Source organism: Chiloscyllium plagiosum, unplaced genomic scaffold (assembly GCF_037043375.1).
Source record: "Chiloscyllium plagiosum isolate Xiang-an unplaced genomic scaffold, Cpla_swu_hap1 HiC_scaffold_17, whole genome shotgun sequence".
NCBI lineage: Eukaryota > Metazoa > Chordata > Chondrichthyes > Orectolobiformes > Hemiscylliidae > Chiloscyllium > Chiloscyllium plagiosum.
The window spans coordinates 31,907,715-31,923,866 of NW_028270155.1; the positions used below are offsets into that span (position 1 = coordinate 31,907,715).

At 41.9% G+C, this 16,152-nt stretch overlaps 1 protein-coding gene across 9 annotated transcripts in view; it reads left to right on the top strand.

Moving 5' to 3' along the window:
• The first annotated feature begins 497 nt into the window (after positions 1–497).
• mvda (mevalonate (diphospho) decarboxylase a) overlaps positions 498–16,152 on the top strand; it is a 42,200-nt gene continuing 26,545 nt past the window's right edge. For all 9 annotated transcript variants that reach the window (XM_087995791.1, XM_043706757.2, XM_087995794.1 and 6 more), the window contains exons 1-3: positions 498–618; positions 3,893–3,963; positions 14,169–14,283. In XM_087995791.1, coding sequence (XP_087851917.1) covers positions 549–618; positions 3,893–3,963; positions 14,169–14,283 — 256 coding nt within the window. In that variant the 5' untranslated portion in view covers positions 498–548. The remainder of the gene's footprint in view (positions 619–3,892; positions 3,964–14,168; positions 14,284–16,152) is intronic.

Sequence of the window (16,152 nt, forward strand, 5' to 3'; positions counted from 1 at the left end):
CCCCTGCCTAATTATCATTAGTAGAGGATTGACAAGTATTTTTAAACTGAATACGCAACTATCTTTCATTGAATCTGGGTTGAATATTAAACAATGTTGAACTGAACTGTCAAACCAGCAGTCAACAAACAGCTTGTCCACCAGCGACCCCCACCGGCAGCCCGCCGACACAGATGGCCTGCCCCGCACAAACATGGCGCAGGCTCGTAGCAGACGTTGTTGTTGTTGTTGTTGTTGCAGTGCGCAACATCCACTTTCTTCCCCCAGCTCTGCCATTGCGCTCTCACCCTAAAAGGGGCCGGGGACAATCCCAAATATCTCATTCGCCAATGTGCGCAGTGACGTTCGCGACATGTTATGGTGGTGTCGCCATTCTGATTGGTTAACTGCCGTTACCACGGGAGATGGCCGTTTCGCTGTTTGGCGGATCATTTACCTGCTGCGACGTTCCGGCCAATCAGCGCGGAGTGGTGGTGGGGCATGTGCGTGGTGTGAGAGGAGGCCGGTGGCGGCGGCAGCAGGTTAACGGTTGTTGTTGGTCTCGGGCGATGGATGAGGGAAGCAGGATGTGGATGGTGACTTGCACGGCCCCTGTCAACATCGCTGTCATCAAATACTGTGAGTATTGACACTGAAACCAGCAACAGATTCAAAATCCCGCTCTTTATTCTGTTGTGCCGGGATTGGTAACTACCGAGGAGAAAGTGAGGTCTGCAGATGCTGGAGATCAGAGCTGAAAATGTGTTGCTGGAAAAGTGCAGCAGGTCAGGCAGCATCCAAGGAGCAGGAGAATCGACGTTCCTGAAGAAGGGCTTATGCCCGAAACGTCAATTCTCCTGCTCCTTGGATGCTGCCTGACTTGCTGCGCATTTCCAGCAACACATTTTCAGCTTTGGTAACTACCGAGTATGCAAGTAAACTCGGAAAGAGCTAGTACCACCGCGATGGACTGAGTAGCCTTTTCCCGTGACTCCATCAACAAACACATCGACCTGGACCCAATATACCAACCGCTACAGCGGACAGCTGAAACTGACAACCGGAAGCGCAGGGACAGACCACTATAAACACCGGAGGAAACATCAAAGAAGCGCTTCGCAGGAGGCTCCCAAGCACTGAGGATGTCGCCTAGCCAGGGGACGAAACGTTTGCAACAAAAACTTCCAGCTCGGTGAACAGAACCACAACAGTTTATAACCTGCTAGCACCGCACAGTCTGTCCGTCTGCCGGGAATGTAAACTAGGCAGACCACTGAGATTAGCTTTGCATTGGGGGTAGACACCTGATGACAAATAGAACCTTACCACTGTTCTACAAGACTCTTCTCATTTCAACTGATTTAACATGAACTTTTTTTAACATTTACTTTGCCTAATTTTTAATGTTAATGAAAAACGGGTGGGCAATCATTATCCTTTCAAACAATATTCTCTCCATCACACGGTCATAACCTCAATGCAAATGCTGTGGAACAGGGATGTGGGATTGTCATTTCATCATTGCATATTGCTTCTGGCAGAGGTTAGAAAGAGTTTCTTTTCAAGCCATTTTCTCTGGATGAGCTGATTCAGGAGTTCAAAGTAAAATTGGAAGTGACATCTTAACCAGTTGAATTGTATTGGGGGGCTAAAATTACCCGTAGTGTTAGGTGTAGAGGAATGGGTCTGGGTAGGTTGCTCTTCGGAGTGTCGGTGTGGACCTGTTGGGCCGAAGGGCCTGTTTTCATACTAAGTAATCTAAAACTTGATCAGTGAGGACTGGTGATGGTGTACAACAGTATGCTTCTTGATGTTACCATTGCAAATCCATGAGGAAAGGTTTCTCTCACCCACAAGCAGAAGGGAGAGGGAGAGGAAATCGGGAATTGTATTTATTTTCTTGATGATTATTGTTGCTGTTCCGGGTGATTCTGAAGTACTGGATTGTTTTGGAAAAGAAGAATAAGATCTTTTGATGGTGGTTGTGGACCAAAAAAAACTAGTGAGGGATGGCCACTTGTCCTTGTCGTAGAGTCACAGAGATGTATAGCATGGACAGACCAGATATCCTAGATTAATCTAGTCCCATTTGCCAGCACTTGGTCGATATCCCTCTAAACCCTTCCTATTCATATACCCATCCAGGGTCCTTCTAAATATTGTAATTGTACCAGCCTCCTTCACTTCCTCTGGCAGCTCATTCCATACTCTCACCACCCTTTACATGAAAAAGTTACCCTTTAGGTCCCTTTTAAATCTTTCCCCTCTCACCCTAAACCTATGTTCTCTTGTTCTGGACTTCCCTCAACTCAGGTAAAAGATTTTGTCTATTTACCCTACCTCATGATTTTCTAAACCTCTGTAAGGTCACCCCTCAGCTTCCAACGCTCCAGGAAAAATGGCCCCAGTCTATTCAGCCTCTCCCTCTAGCTCAAACCCTCCAACCCTGGCAACATCCTATAAATTTTATCTGAAGCCTTTCAAGTTTCACTTCCTTCCTATAGGAGGGAGACCAGAATTGCATACAAGATTCCAAAAGTAGCCTAACCAATGTCCTGTACAGCCACAGCATGACCTCCCAATTCATTTTCTCAATGCTCTGACCAATAAAGGAAAGCATATTAAACACTTTCTTCACTATCCTATCTACTTGTGACTCCATTTTCAAGGAACTATGAACCTGCACTCCAAGGTCTCCATGTTCAGCAACACTGCCCAACATCTTACCATTAAGTATATAAATGCTGCCCTCATTTACCTTTCTAAAATGCAACACCTCTCATTTATCTAAATTAAACTCCATTTGCCACTCCACAGCCGCTTTGCCCATCTGATCAAGAGCACTTCGAACTCTGAGGTAACCTTCTTCCCTACACTTCCAATTTTGATATCATCTGCAAACTTACTAATTGTACTTTCTATGTTCACATCTAAATCATTTGTACAAATGATTTATATAAATACAGGGAGGTTTAATTCTGCACCCCATTGTTCACACTGGAGTGAATGTGAAGATTTTAGCCTGACAAGCATCAAAAGTGCAGGTAAGGTTGGTGTAGCTACTGGTGGGTTACAAGGTGTTATGGTTGTTGGACAGCAAAAGACTTGGTAGATAGGAGTTTGAAGGTTCTGTTGGATGTGTCACGAGGAATAGATTTCTTTCCAGTAAACATGGGCGAAAGTGGTTTTGTACAGGGGGTAAGGGCTGTGGATGATGGGAACAGGAATGGTCAGAAATGGCCTCTGAAATAATGGGCATCAACAAATTTAAGATCGAAGGGTCTGGCTTAAAATGTGTTAAGAATATTTTTACGGAGGAAAAGCAGTGAATCTACTCAGGTGAGAAGGAAATGGGAAAATATGAGGGTGCAGAACATAGCAAAAGTTACAAAACAGACTGGTAGAAGTGTGATTCAGGCCACACCACTGCTGTGATAACTGGGCATTTCATGTGGAAGACTATATAGTCAGCACATCAATGCAATCATCCCTGTTAAACTTCCGGATGAGAAGAGTTTTTGTGACAAGTAAATGGGCATTCTGAAGAGATTGTTAGATGACATCTAGCAGAGCCCAAGGGGATGTTAATAATGGGATAACTGGAACCAGAGCAGGTTGATGAGGTCAACCCCAAGAGTCATTATAGGGTGAGGTGGAGGCCACTGCTACTAACGGCATTTGGTTTGCTGCCAAATACTGCTGCCTCATTCAGTTGATCAGAAAATACCAAGACAGGCACAAATGATAACAATGAGTTGAGATAGTAGTGAAAATATATACCCACACTATTCATTCAAATTAAAATTAAATTGTCTGAAAAATTGAAATTGGTGAAAGGAACTTCAGATAGCAGGAAAGACTTAATATTATCAGATCTAAAGAGAATTTAAGCTATTCTACTTCTTTTGCTTAGGGGGAAAACGAGATGAAGAGCTGATTTTGCCAATTAATTCCTCTCTAAGTGTAACGCTACATCAAGATCAGGTAAGGTTTCAGACTCTAAAGATTTTAAAAGATTAAGGGTAGGGTTGATGTTCAAACGTGAATCCCATTCGTGTTCTGGGTTTGCTCTTTGCTTTACTCTCTAGTTAAAGAAATCCACAGATGGCCTAATGACTACTGGTGCTACATGAGTGTTTCTCAGTTTTATATAAAGCAGTTTGATCCCTGGCCTGAGATGACTGATAATAACCAAGGCATTAATTGAAGTGGTCTCATTCCCTACGCAAGAGGAGGGGCCAGTCAGACAGGGTTGCTTTCGTGTTAATTATCTAATAGTACTCACTGGAATGTGAATCTGTCTGTTAATGATTTGGTTGTGACAAATGATCTGCCTTTGGTCCTTCTACACCTCTACAGAAAGGCTCCTGCCTTCAGTGGAGGGGAAACTTTAGTAGCATTTCAACAAAACACATTGTCTGGAGTGGTGCAGAAAGTAATACTGCAGCCTGATGAAGCATATGGAATTGATAGCTGTACATTAGAAGTAGACTGTATCTTCAGTGATCTCACATCACATGAGACAGGGACCTGAAGGAAGAAGGTTCCAGTGAAATCCCACTGTGCTATTTTTCGGCATATAATTTAATGCTTAATGTTTGCCCTTGTTTGATGTTAAGTCTTCAATCGTGCTTCAGATTTGCTAAATGGTGTCAGAAGTCTGAGAGTTGTTCCCTCATCAATGTTGAAAAAGGCAGAAAAACTGGAAAACCATCTAACCTGACAAATCGCACATCAGAAATCATCTATGGTAGTACTTGAGGTAACTTAGTGAAACCAGGGTCTAATGACAAGTCACTAAATGTGTACGTGATTGTTGGGAGGTCATCATTCCTCTGCCGAGGGACCTAAATCATGTGGAATTCCTCGACAATACTGCATACTGTACAACTTAATATTGGCAATTCGACTGATGCCATATTGCCTTCGGACTATCAGCTGGATAATATTCAAGTATTATGATAGATGGCTGCACGGGCATTCTGAGAAGATAGGGTTTATTAGAAAACTTCCAAATATGGAGAGGGTGGTTGTCATAGTTGGGGAAGAAAAGTTAGTCTAGGACTCCCAGGACTTTGCAACAAAATCTGATTGGGTGCCAGCTAAGAGTTGAGAGTCGGGATGCCCCAGAATGCCTGCAACAGAGTTGTGCAGGAAGGCAGTAGCCACCATTGCTGCTTGCTGCGTTGTCAGGGCAGAGCCTTGCTGGTACCCAGCTGATCCAGCTATCAATGCTGAGCATTATTTGCGCTGTCTGAAAGGCCATTTTTAGATTATTTGCTAAAGCACTAGAAGAAAACATACATCTGCCAGAGAGAAAAAAAATAAAATCACAATTGCAACTGTCCATGAAGTAGGCAAAACTAAAGAGCAAGATGTACTCTTAGGAGTTCTGTATTGACGAGATGGTTTTGGGTATGCAGATGCCATGGCAAGAAATTTATATTTAAATTGGATTCAACAGCAGGCTTTATCAGTTATTTCAGAATGATTACTATCAGCAAAGCATAAATTTCTCTAACGGTCATCAATTCAACTTTAAGGTGCAGAAACTATCTCAATCCAAGTGAGGATGGATGAGAGGTATAGTTCAGTAAAGGAAGGAATGAGATCACCATTTTCTTTGATTGCAGCCAGTCACCTTAAGACATGACAGGGTTACGTTTACCAGTAAATTCCCCTTAAAGGTCGAAACAAAGAATCTAAAGATATATAAGTTTGCAGATGACACCAAAATTGGAGGTGTTGCGCACAGCGAAGAAGGTTACCTCAGATTATAATGGAATCTTGATCAGATGGGCCAGTGGGCTGAGAAGTGGCAGATGGGAGTTTATTTAGATAAATGTGGGGTGCTGCATTTTGAGAAAGCAAATCTTAGCAGGACTTATGTGCTTAATGGTAAGATCCTAGGGAGTGTTGCTGAACAAAGAGACCTTGGCGTGCAGGTTCATAGCTCCTTGAAAGTGGAGTCGCAGGTAGATAGGATAGTGAAGAAGGCATTAGGTATGCTTTCCTTTATTGATCAGTGTATTGAGTACAGGAGTTGGGAGGTCATGTTGCAGCTGTACAGGACATTGGTGAGGCCACTGTTGGAATATTGCGTGCAGTTCTGGTCTCCTTCCTATCGGAAATATGTTGTGAAACTTGAAAGGTTTCAGAAAAGATTTACAAGGATGTTGCCAGTGTTGGAGGATTTGAGAAAAAGGGAGAGGTTGAATTGGCTGGGGCTGTTTTCCCTGGAGCATCAGAGGCTGTGGAGTGACCTTATAAAGGTTTATAAAATCATGAGGGGCATGGATAGGGTAAATAGACAAAGTCTTTTGCCTGGGGTGGAGGAGTGGAGGGCATAGGCTTAGGGTGAGAGGGGAAAAATATAAAAGAGACCTAAGGGGCAACGTTTCCACGCAGAGGGTGGTGCACGTATGGAATGAGCTGCCAGAGGAAGTGGTGGAGACTGCTACAATTGCAACATTTTAAAAGGCATCTGGATGGGTATATGAATAGGAAGAGTTTGGAGGGATATGGGCCACGTGCTGGCAGGTGGGACTGGTTTGGGTTGCAATATCTGGTTGGCATGGACGAGTTGGACCGAAAGGTCGGTTTCCATGTTGTGCATCTCTATGACTCAATGACTCTATTATGCTGGTTTAATTTTCCTCAAATCAATTTGATAGAATAATCAATCGCATTTTATGGGTGGATTTTCAACAAATTGTACCTTAACTTAAAGTAGAATTGTCATGTTGTAATTATCTTTGATATTCTACAATAAAGTATTCATTATCATGTAATTTAGAAACGATTCTTAGAAGAAATATTTGTAAGCAAGTATGAAAGAATTGTGGATTCCAAATCTTGAAAGACCCACATTTAGCCAGTCTGTAGAATCCGAGCACCATTGAGAGCTTCATATTGAGCTGAATCCTGATGACAGTGTTCAAGAGGACTTCTCCAAGCTTCATCTTTATTCTGTTCACAGTGCAGTCTTATCTTCTGCAGAAGTTCCTGAGATCTCATTGTTTGCAGCAGAGTAGCCTCAAGTTGAAGTAAATAATACTACTGGTATTATTCCTTCTGTAGGAGTCCGAGGGACGGTTTCCTTTCTTCTCCCCTACAGCTGTTTTCGATGTTCCTTGTTCTACTTTGTCTATCAGATTCATCCTTGGATAAGGTGTTGAATAATTCTTTTGCTGTCATAGTAGCTGCAGGTGGTACAGCTGTGAAGTCCTTTATAGCAGTTGAACTTGGTTCATTCCCTCAAGCTGGTGTTTTGACCTTCCCCAGCATCCAAAACAGAAAAAGAGAATGAGAATTCCAGTTCAGTGTCTTCATCGACATGGGAGTTGTGGTGTTTTGGGTCTGGAGCTTTGTCTCTTGAATCAATCCTGGTTTTCAGGTCATCGTAAGTGTCTCAATCCAGGTAATAGCTGTTGACATCCCACTCCATTGATATGTTTGCTTTTCAAAGAGGCGATGGTGGAAAATATGCCTCTGACTTGCACAAAATGAGCTGAGGACACTGGTGATTGACACATTTGATGAAAGGTGGAATGTTGGAGTAGGGTGGAAATGTAAATACTTCACAACATTAACAGTTGTGGGTAGGGTGGACTGGGGAAGAGCTGTAGTATTGTAAGGTTGACAGCTACATTCAACTGGCTAGACTGCATCATCAGTGATGTCAGATTGCATGAGACAGAGAGAAAGGTCCAGTGAAGTTACACTCTGCCATGTTTCTGTGTTTATTTTAATAGTTATAAATTATGTTAATAGTTGTACGATTATGATGTATAGTGCTCTTCTGTATACAATCCCTAGAATATGCTTCTCATATTCCTACATTTGCCAGTTACTGGGCCATCAGTGACGAAATTCAGTTTGGTTACTTAAAGCTTCTCATCTGTGAATGTATGAACACAAACATTTAATGCAAAGTAAAATAATGCTTAAAGATAAAAACATGATGTGACGTTCTTTCTTGGAGCTCTACATATTTCTGTGAAGGAGTAAAATCTGTCTTTGATATTCAGAATTTTAAAAAGCACTTAGCAGAAATCAATAATATGTGAACGGGAAAAATACACTATTGTCACTTTAATGAAAAAAATAGTTTAATAGAATTTGTTCTCTAGCTCAGGGTCAGCATTAGGCAGTTTCATGCCATGTTGGTATGGCTTGATGTAATGTTGAATTCCTTCCCGTGTTAGGTTCTTTACTGAGGTTTCGCACACAAGATGCAATTCACACACACCAACCTCTGAAAACGGTTAAAGTTTATTAAAGTTTGTACAAGCTAGGTGACCCATTTTCACCCCCGTCGCAGATGTGCGAGCTTTAGTCAGTGAGGTCCTGAACTAAGAAAACACATCCCCTTTATTCAGGTCATTTGGACGTGCGCACAGATACTCTGGCCACTCCTTCACACTAACATGCCACTCAAGACAATCCGCAGTTACTCTGTCACAAGTTACCCCACGTACAATGGTAGGATGAGATCATCCTCGGGGATAATGCAAATGCTAATGCCCTAATCCTGGGAAATCGTTATGCAGACAGTTTTCTGACTCAGTGATTCCCCAAGACAATGCAGGTGCTGCATACCTCTGGCCAGAAAGCATTCCTGAATGAAAGATTGAATGATAGTTTAACTTGCCAATAGCAGGGGAGTGGTTGCAAATGACTGTCAAAATGAAGTGTGAAATACAATGGATGGTCATCCCCGTTCTTTCATGATTGTCGTCCTCACCCAAGAATATTAAAGAGTTAAACTGCACTATTACATTAATGTCCATAGAGATATTCCCACTTAATCTTTTAACATTACACTCAGGCTGATTATTTCCTAGCAAAGGCTGAAACTTCATCTCAGTTTAATAGTTTAATATTTCACTTCCATCACTATCTTGTCAGTGGTGTTTGGTAGTGAGTTGATGCAGTGATGTGCTTTGGTTGAATGGGAACGGTATTTGGGCTAGTCAGATGTGATCGTTTCAGAATATCATCAGAAATTTAAACGTCTATCCTCTGTTTAAGCATTGGCACATGCAGCCAAGTACCATATTTTAAATCACTCCTGCAGACGAAAATAGCTATTTGGAGAAAAGTGAAGACAGAGGTTGTGATTGATTTTTTTTTTCTCTCTCCCATGTTCACCTATTAGGTGCTGTTAAAATTTGTGCTAGTTTTTTTTTTATTCTATGGGATGTGACAGAGGAAGGAAAGGTAACATTTGTTGCCCATAAACTGATTGCCTTTCGGGATGGCTGACAAAGTCAATTAAGAGTCAACCACATTGCTATGCATTTGATGTCACATGTAGGCCAGACCAGGTAAGGATGGTAGATTCAAAACAGACAGAAGTTGCTGGAAAAGTTCAGCAGATCTGGCATCTTGCACAAAGTTTTGGGTCCAGCAATCCTTCTTCAGGGAATTCTGAGGAAGGGTCACTGGACTCAAAACGTTAACTTTGATTTCTCTTCACATATGTTGCCAGACCTGCTCAGCTTTTCTAAGGACTTCTGTTTTTGTTTCTAATTTACAACATCCGTAGTTCTTTTGTTTTTTTTTTAGTGTGGTAGATTTCCTTCACTAAGGACCATTAGTTAACCTTATGGGCCTTTTAGTTATATGTCACTATTAGTCTAGCTTTTAATTCCAGATTTAATTGAATTCTTATTTCGCCCATTGCCATGGAGAAATGTGAATCCATATCTCCAGAACACAGGTGTTCAGAGTCCCAATCCAGTGACATTGCTACAATGCCACCATCCCAGTTTCCCTCCCCCATTTCTTGCAACATGGGAGTGACAATTGGAAAATACCCAATCAGCTGTAAAGCACATTGGCATATCCTGAGGAATGCAAGATTTTATGAATTTGTCTTTTTCTTTTAACCAAAGAATGGGAACAATAAAACACTTTGAGGGGATGTTGATCAGTAAGTTAAAGTAATTTCTTGTTACAGTATTAGAGATTTACGAAAAAGGAATAAGAATAGGCCATTTAGGCCTTTGAGCTTGCTCTGCCATTTGATAACATGATGGCTGATCTAATTTAACTTCAATTTAACATTTCTGCATATCCCTGATAATCTTTCAGTCCCTTGATAATCAAGGTTAAAGGTTCTGTATCTACAGCCTTTTGAACAAGACACTCAACCTTGTGAGAGAAAACGTTAATGGTGATGAATTCCTATATGAATCATCTGAACCTCCTCTGAGAGGTACCCAGTATTACAACTGCCAGTCTTCAACCATCGATTCATTCCTTGTGATGTCAAGAAATAGCTGAAGACACTGGAAAGATGTGAACCCTGACAACATTCTGGAAATTGTACTGAAGATGTACTTCAGCCTTCATGGCCCCCAAGTGGTTTCAGAACTAAGACACTAGCTTCTATCACAACAATGTGAAAAATTGCGCAGGTACATGGGACAAATCCAAATCTGTCCAATTACTGCCTCATCAGTAAAGTGATGGAAGATGTCAACAACAGTACTATCGAGCAGCAGCTGCTTGGCAACAATCTGCTCGGTGTTGCTCAGTTTGGGCTTCGTTAGGACCACTCATTGCCTGACCTCATTATTGCCTTGATTCAAACAAGGGCCGAAAGAGCTAAATTCTTGAAGTGAGAGACACTGCCCTTGACATTAAGGCTGTGTTTGAGTGAATGTGGCATTGAGGAGCCTTAGCAATACTGGAGTCAATAGAGTCTGGTAAAACTCTGGTCAGAGTCATATCTGGGACAAAGGAAGATGTCTGTGGTCATTAGAGGTCAGTGGTCTCAGATTCAGGACACATCTGCAGGCATTTCTCAGGGTGATGTCCAAGGCTGAGCCATCTTCAGCTGCTTCAACATTGACCTCATATAGTCTATCATAAGGTCAGAAGTGAGGAGATTTGCTGCTGATTGTACAGTATTCAGCACTGTTTGCAACACCTTTTATGTACTGAAGCAGTCCATAGCTAAATGCAGCAGGACCTGGACAATATCCAGGCTTAGAATGAAAAGTTGCAAGTAACATTTGCAAGGAACACACACGCCAGGCTATGACTATCTCCAACAAGAGCAAATCTAGCCATCAAAGTTGTCATCACTGAATTCCCCCACTATCCACATCATCAGATTATTATTGACCAGAAACTGAACTGGACCAACCTTATAAATACCATGTCTATAAGAGCAAGTCAGAGGCTTGAATGCTACAACAGGTAACTCGCCTCCTGACTCCCCAAAGTCTATTATAGAGTCATAGAGACGTACAGCATGGAAACAGACCCTTCGGTCCAACCTGTCCATGCCGACCAGATATCCCAACCCAATCCAATCCCAACCCAATCCCACCTGCCAGCACCTGGCCCATATCCCTCTAAACCCTTCCTATTCATATACCCATCCAAATGCCTCTTAAATGTTGCAATTGTACCAGCCTCCACCACATCCTCTGGCAGCTCATTCCATACATGTACCATACTCTGTGTGAAAAGGTTGCCCCTTAGGTCTCTTTTATATCTTTCCCCTCTCACCCTAAACCTATGCCCTCTAGTTCTGGACTCCCCGACCCCAGGGAAAAGACTGTCTATTTATCCTATCCATGCCCCTCATAATTTTGTAAACCTTTATAAGGTCACCCCTCAGCCTCCAATGCTCCAGGGAAAACAGCCCCAGCCTGTTCAGCCTCTCCCTGTAGCTCAAATCCTCCAACCCTGGCAACATCCTTGTAAATCTTTTCTGAACCCTTTCAAGTTTCACAACATCTTTCCGATAGGAAGGAGACCAGAATTGCATGTAATATTCCAACAGTTCACTATCTATAAGGTACGAGGTAGGAGTTTAAGTGGCTGAGGAAGTGAATAATTACTTTGTGTCAGTCTTCAGTGGAAGACATGATTCCTATTCCAAAATTGGAGAGTGATGGGGCAGGGCTGAGTATGGTGGCCATCACCAAGGAGAAGGTGTTAGAAAAACTGAAGGACTTGAAGGTGAATAAATCACCTGGACCAGATGGACCAGAGTTCTAAAGGAGCTAGCTGAAGAGACATTGGAGTCATTCGTGTTGATTTTTCAGGAATGGCTAGAACCAGGTAGGGTTCCAGAGGACTGGAAAATTGCTAACATGACACCCCTGTTTAAAAAGGGAGTTAAGCAAAAGAAAACTTATAGACTAATTAGCCTAACCTTGGTCATGGGTAAGATCCTGAAATCCATCGTGAAAGATGAGATTTCTTAATATTTGGAAGTGTATGGTAAATTAGGGCAAGATCAGCATGGTTTCATCCGGAGGTCATGCCTGACAAATCTAGATTTCTTTTGAGGAAGTAATGAACAGATTAGACTAAGTGCCAACAGATGTTATCTACCTAGACTTCAAGAAGGCCTTTGACAAGGTGCTGCACAAGAGGCTGCTGACAAGATAAGGGCCCATGGTGTTAGAGGCAAGGTGCTAGCATGGGTAGAACCTTGGCTACCTGGCAGAAAGCAGAGAGTGGGGATAAAAGGGTCCTTCTCAGGATGGCAGCAGGTGACAAGCAATGTTCTGCAAGGCTCCGTGTTGGGACCACAACTTTTCACTTTATACGTTAATGAAGTAAATGAAGGAACTGAGGGAATTCTGGCTAAGTTTGCAGATGGCACAAAGATAGGTGGAGGGACATGTAGTATTGAGGCGGCAGGGAGTCTGCAGAAGGATTTGTCCACTCAACCTGTCCAAAGAAGTGGTAAATGGAGTACAATGTGGGAAAGTGAGGTCATGTAGTTTGGTAGGAAGAATAAAGGCATGGATTATTTTATAAATGGGGAGAAAATTCAGAAATCTGATGTGCAAAGAGACTTGGGAGTTTTAGTCCAGGGGTGCCTCAAGGTTAACTTGCAGATTGGGTCAGTAGTTAGGAAGGCAAATGCAATGATGGTATTTATTTTGAGAGGACTTGAATCCAAAAGCAAGGATGTACTTCTGAGGTTGTATAAGGCTCTGATCAGATCACATTTGGAGTATTGTGCATAGTTTTAGTCCTCATACCTCAGGAAGGATGTACTGGCCCTGTGATTTCTGAGGAGGTTCATGAGAATAGCTCCAGCTTAACATGAGGAACACTTCAGGATGCTGGGTTTATGCTCGATGGAGTTTAGAAGGATGAGGGGAGATCTAATTGAAATATACAGAATACTGAACGGCCTGGACAGAGTGGATGTTGGGAAGATGTTTCCATTAGTACGAGAGATTAGGACCAGGGCATAGCTTTAGAGAAAAGGGAAGATCTTTTAGAATGGAGATAAGGAGAAACTTCCTCAGCCAAAGAGTGGTGAATTTGTGGAATTCACTTCCACAGAAGGCTGTGGAGGTCAGGTCACTGAGTATATTTTAAGCCTGAGAATATCAAGGTTTTTGGGGGAAAAAGCAGGAGAATAGGGTTGAGAAACTTAGCAGAGCTGAAAATGTGTTGCTGGAAAAGCGCAGCAGGTCAGGCAGCATCCAGGGAACAGGAGAATCGACGTTTCGGGCATAAGCCCTTCTTCAGGAATGGCTGAGAAACTTACCAGCCATGATTGAATGGCAAAGCAGACTCTCTGGGCTGAATGGCCTAATTTCTGCTCCTATGACTTTATGGTCTAATGGAATTCTTCCCACTTGCCTGGTTTGAGTGCAGCTTCAAAAACACACAAGACAAAGCAGCCCACTTCACTGGTACCATATTCGCAAACATTCAGGCACTCCACTACTGATGCTCAACAGTGATGTAGAAATTCACGAAAGTTTCTTAAACAGCACCTTTCAGTCCCATGACGCTACTATCTCGAAGGGCAAGGACAGCAGATACATGGGGAACTTGACCACCTGCAAATTTCCCTCTAAGTCGTCCTGAGTTGGAAATACTGTTCCTTCAGTGTTACTAGGTCAAAATCCTGGAATTCCCTCCTCAAAAGTATTGAGTCTACCTACAGCAACTGGATTATAATGCTTCAAAAAGGCAGCTCACTGCCCAACCTTAATTGCCCTGGAAAAGATGGTAATGAATGACGGCCCAGCCAGTGATGGCCACATCACATGAATGAATGAACAAAAAAAAATTGAACTCATTATTCCTAAAGCTAACTGCATTAAGAAAGGTGTGTCTGGTTATGTAATCCAACTGGCATTCAAGTGCTGAGTTTTACCAATGTTACATGACCTTTTTTTGTGTAATTTCAGTTAAAGAGTACAACTACAGTAGCTGCAAGTCGGGATTTTAAGGAGGACAGAATATGGCTAAATGGAAAAGAGGAAAACATCAACCACCCAAGACTGCAGACGTGCTTACGAGAAAGTGGGTATCAATTAGGCATTCTGCGTAATGTTTCTGAAAACGACGCTGTACCAGTGGAAAAAGTTCTGTTGGAGCCTGATCTATGTTAGGGATTCATTTAATTGTGTAGTAATGCAGACTTGTTGATTTGGTATTAACCAGCTGTATTAGTCCAAGAAGCTGTCAAAACATGCAATCTTTGGAGGACGTGGATGATGTTTTATGGCTGAGAGAGCCATATGGAATCCTGCTGTAATATCAAATTATTAAATATTCTAGTATTCCCATTACAGCTGGGAATAAGAATCCATCCGTTTATGAATTTGTAAATTTAATTGTAATTTTTAAAGTCTTTATCAGATGGGGTTTATAATAGACAAAGCACTGGACTAATAGAGTATAAAACCTTGCTGTACAAATGAGGAAGAATTTGACACTCCACTCATCAGTTTTTACATTTGGAATACGTTCCCCTTGAGGTACTGTACATATCATAAACCATAAATGTTCATCAAATTAGTCTAATGAAATATTTGTCATTTTAAAGCCTTTATATCTCAGACTGTAATTGTGATAAACTCACCATTTCATTGAATCCTGATGGTTTACTTTGCCCCTCTTCATCCCAATGTTTGCAGGGATGTCTTCAGCTTCTAAATCTCATGACCTGGAATTCAAAGCTTAAAACCCTCTATACCTGCAGCATCCCTTCCTTTAAAATCCTAGAAGCAGATCTACTGCCCCCTGTTCATACTTTTCCTCTGTCCATGAGCCTACGTTTTCCATCATCCCATATTGATTACCTCAAGGCCTGGGTTACAATCCTGGGACTCCAGAACCTGTCTTCCTGGCAGCAACCGTGGCCTTCCCAGTGAATCTGCTGAGCGTGGGAGCTGTGGCCTCTGCTGGCAGCTTGGTAGTCAAGACCTAGGGTTTTGATTCCAGATTAAGGCTCACCACTGCCTGATTAGTTTGTGGTTTGGCAGACCTTCATGTGCAAAGGCAGCAAAGGTCTTTGACAGGCTGTCCAGTGGGCATATCATACCCCCATTTCTCATCAAAATACAGTCTGTATGATTTACATATAATCAGAAAATGCAGCAATATTTGTTTTCCGCCTGTGTTCCTACATTACATAGTGATTATGCTTCAAAAATACTTCATGGCCGTAAAATGGCTTAGGACATCCTTTGGTCATTGGAACATGCTGTAAGAATGCGTGTTTTTTAAAACTTTTTTCCAGGTAGTTAATGGATACAAACGTGAAACTTAGTGAACTCTTTCAGCTGAGCACAATATTTTTAAAGTTATCGGAAACTATAATACAAAAATTGTACCGAAATGGATGACTTATTCATTTCATATTATATCCCAGCAGAAATGAACCCATTCAGATCTTATATCAGTTTATAATTTTGCCTGGGGTTAATTTGGCAATCCTTGGTATGTGCCTGTTAATGTGAAGGTCAAGGCGGATAGGTGTAGGGAATGCTGGATGACGAGACAAATTGAGGCTCTGGTCAAGAAAAAAAAGGCAAAAATCGGATATAGACAGGATCGAGTGAATCCCCAGAGGAGTAGAAGAGAGAAATCAGGAGGGCAAAAAGGGAACATGAGGTAGCTTTGCCAAATAGAGTTAAGAAGAATCTTAAGAGATTCTGCAAATACATTAAGGACAAAAGAGTAACTGGGGAGAAAATAGAAGTACTGAACAAATATTTTGCATCAGTATTTACTGTAGAGAAGGGCATGTGAGCTCAATTACTAGTGGAAATATATAATGATGTCTTGGAAAGTGCCCATATTACAGAAGAGGAGATGCTGGAGGTCTTAAAGCATATAGAGGTAGATAAATCTCCAGGAGCTGATCAGATGTTTCCCAGAACTTTG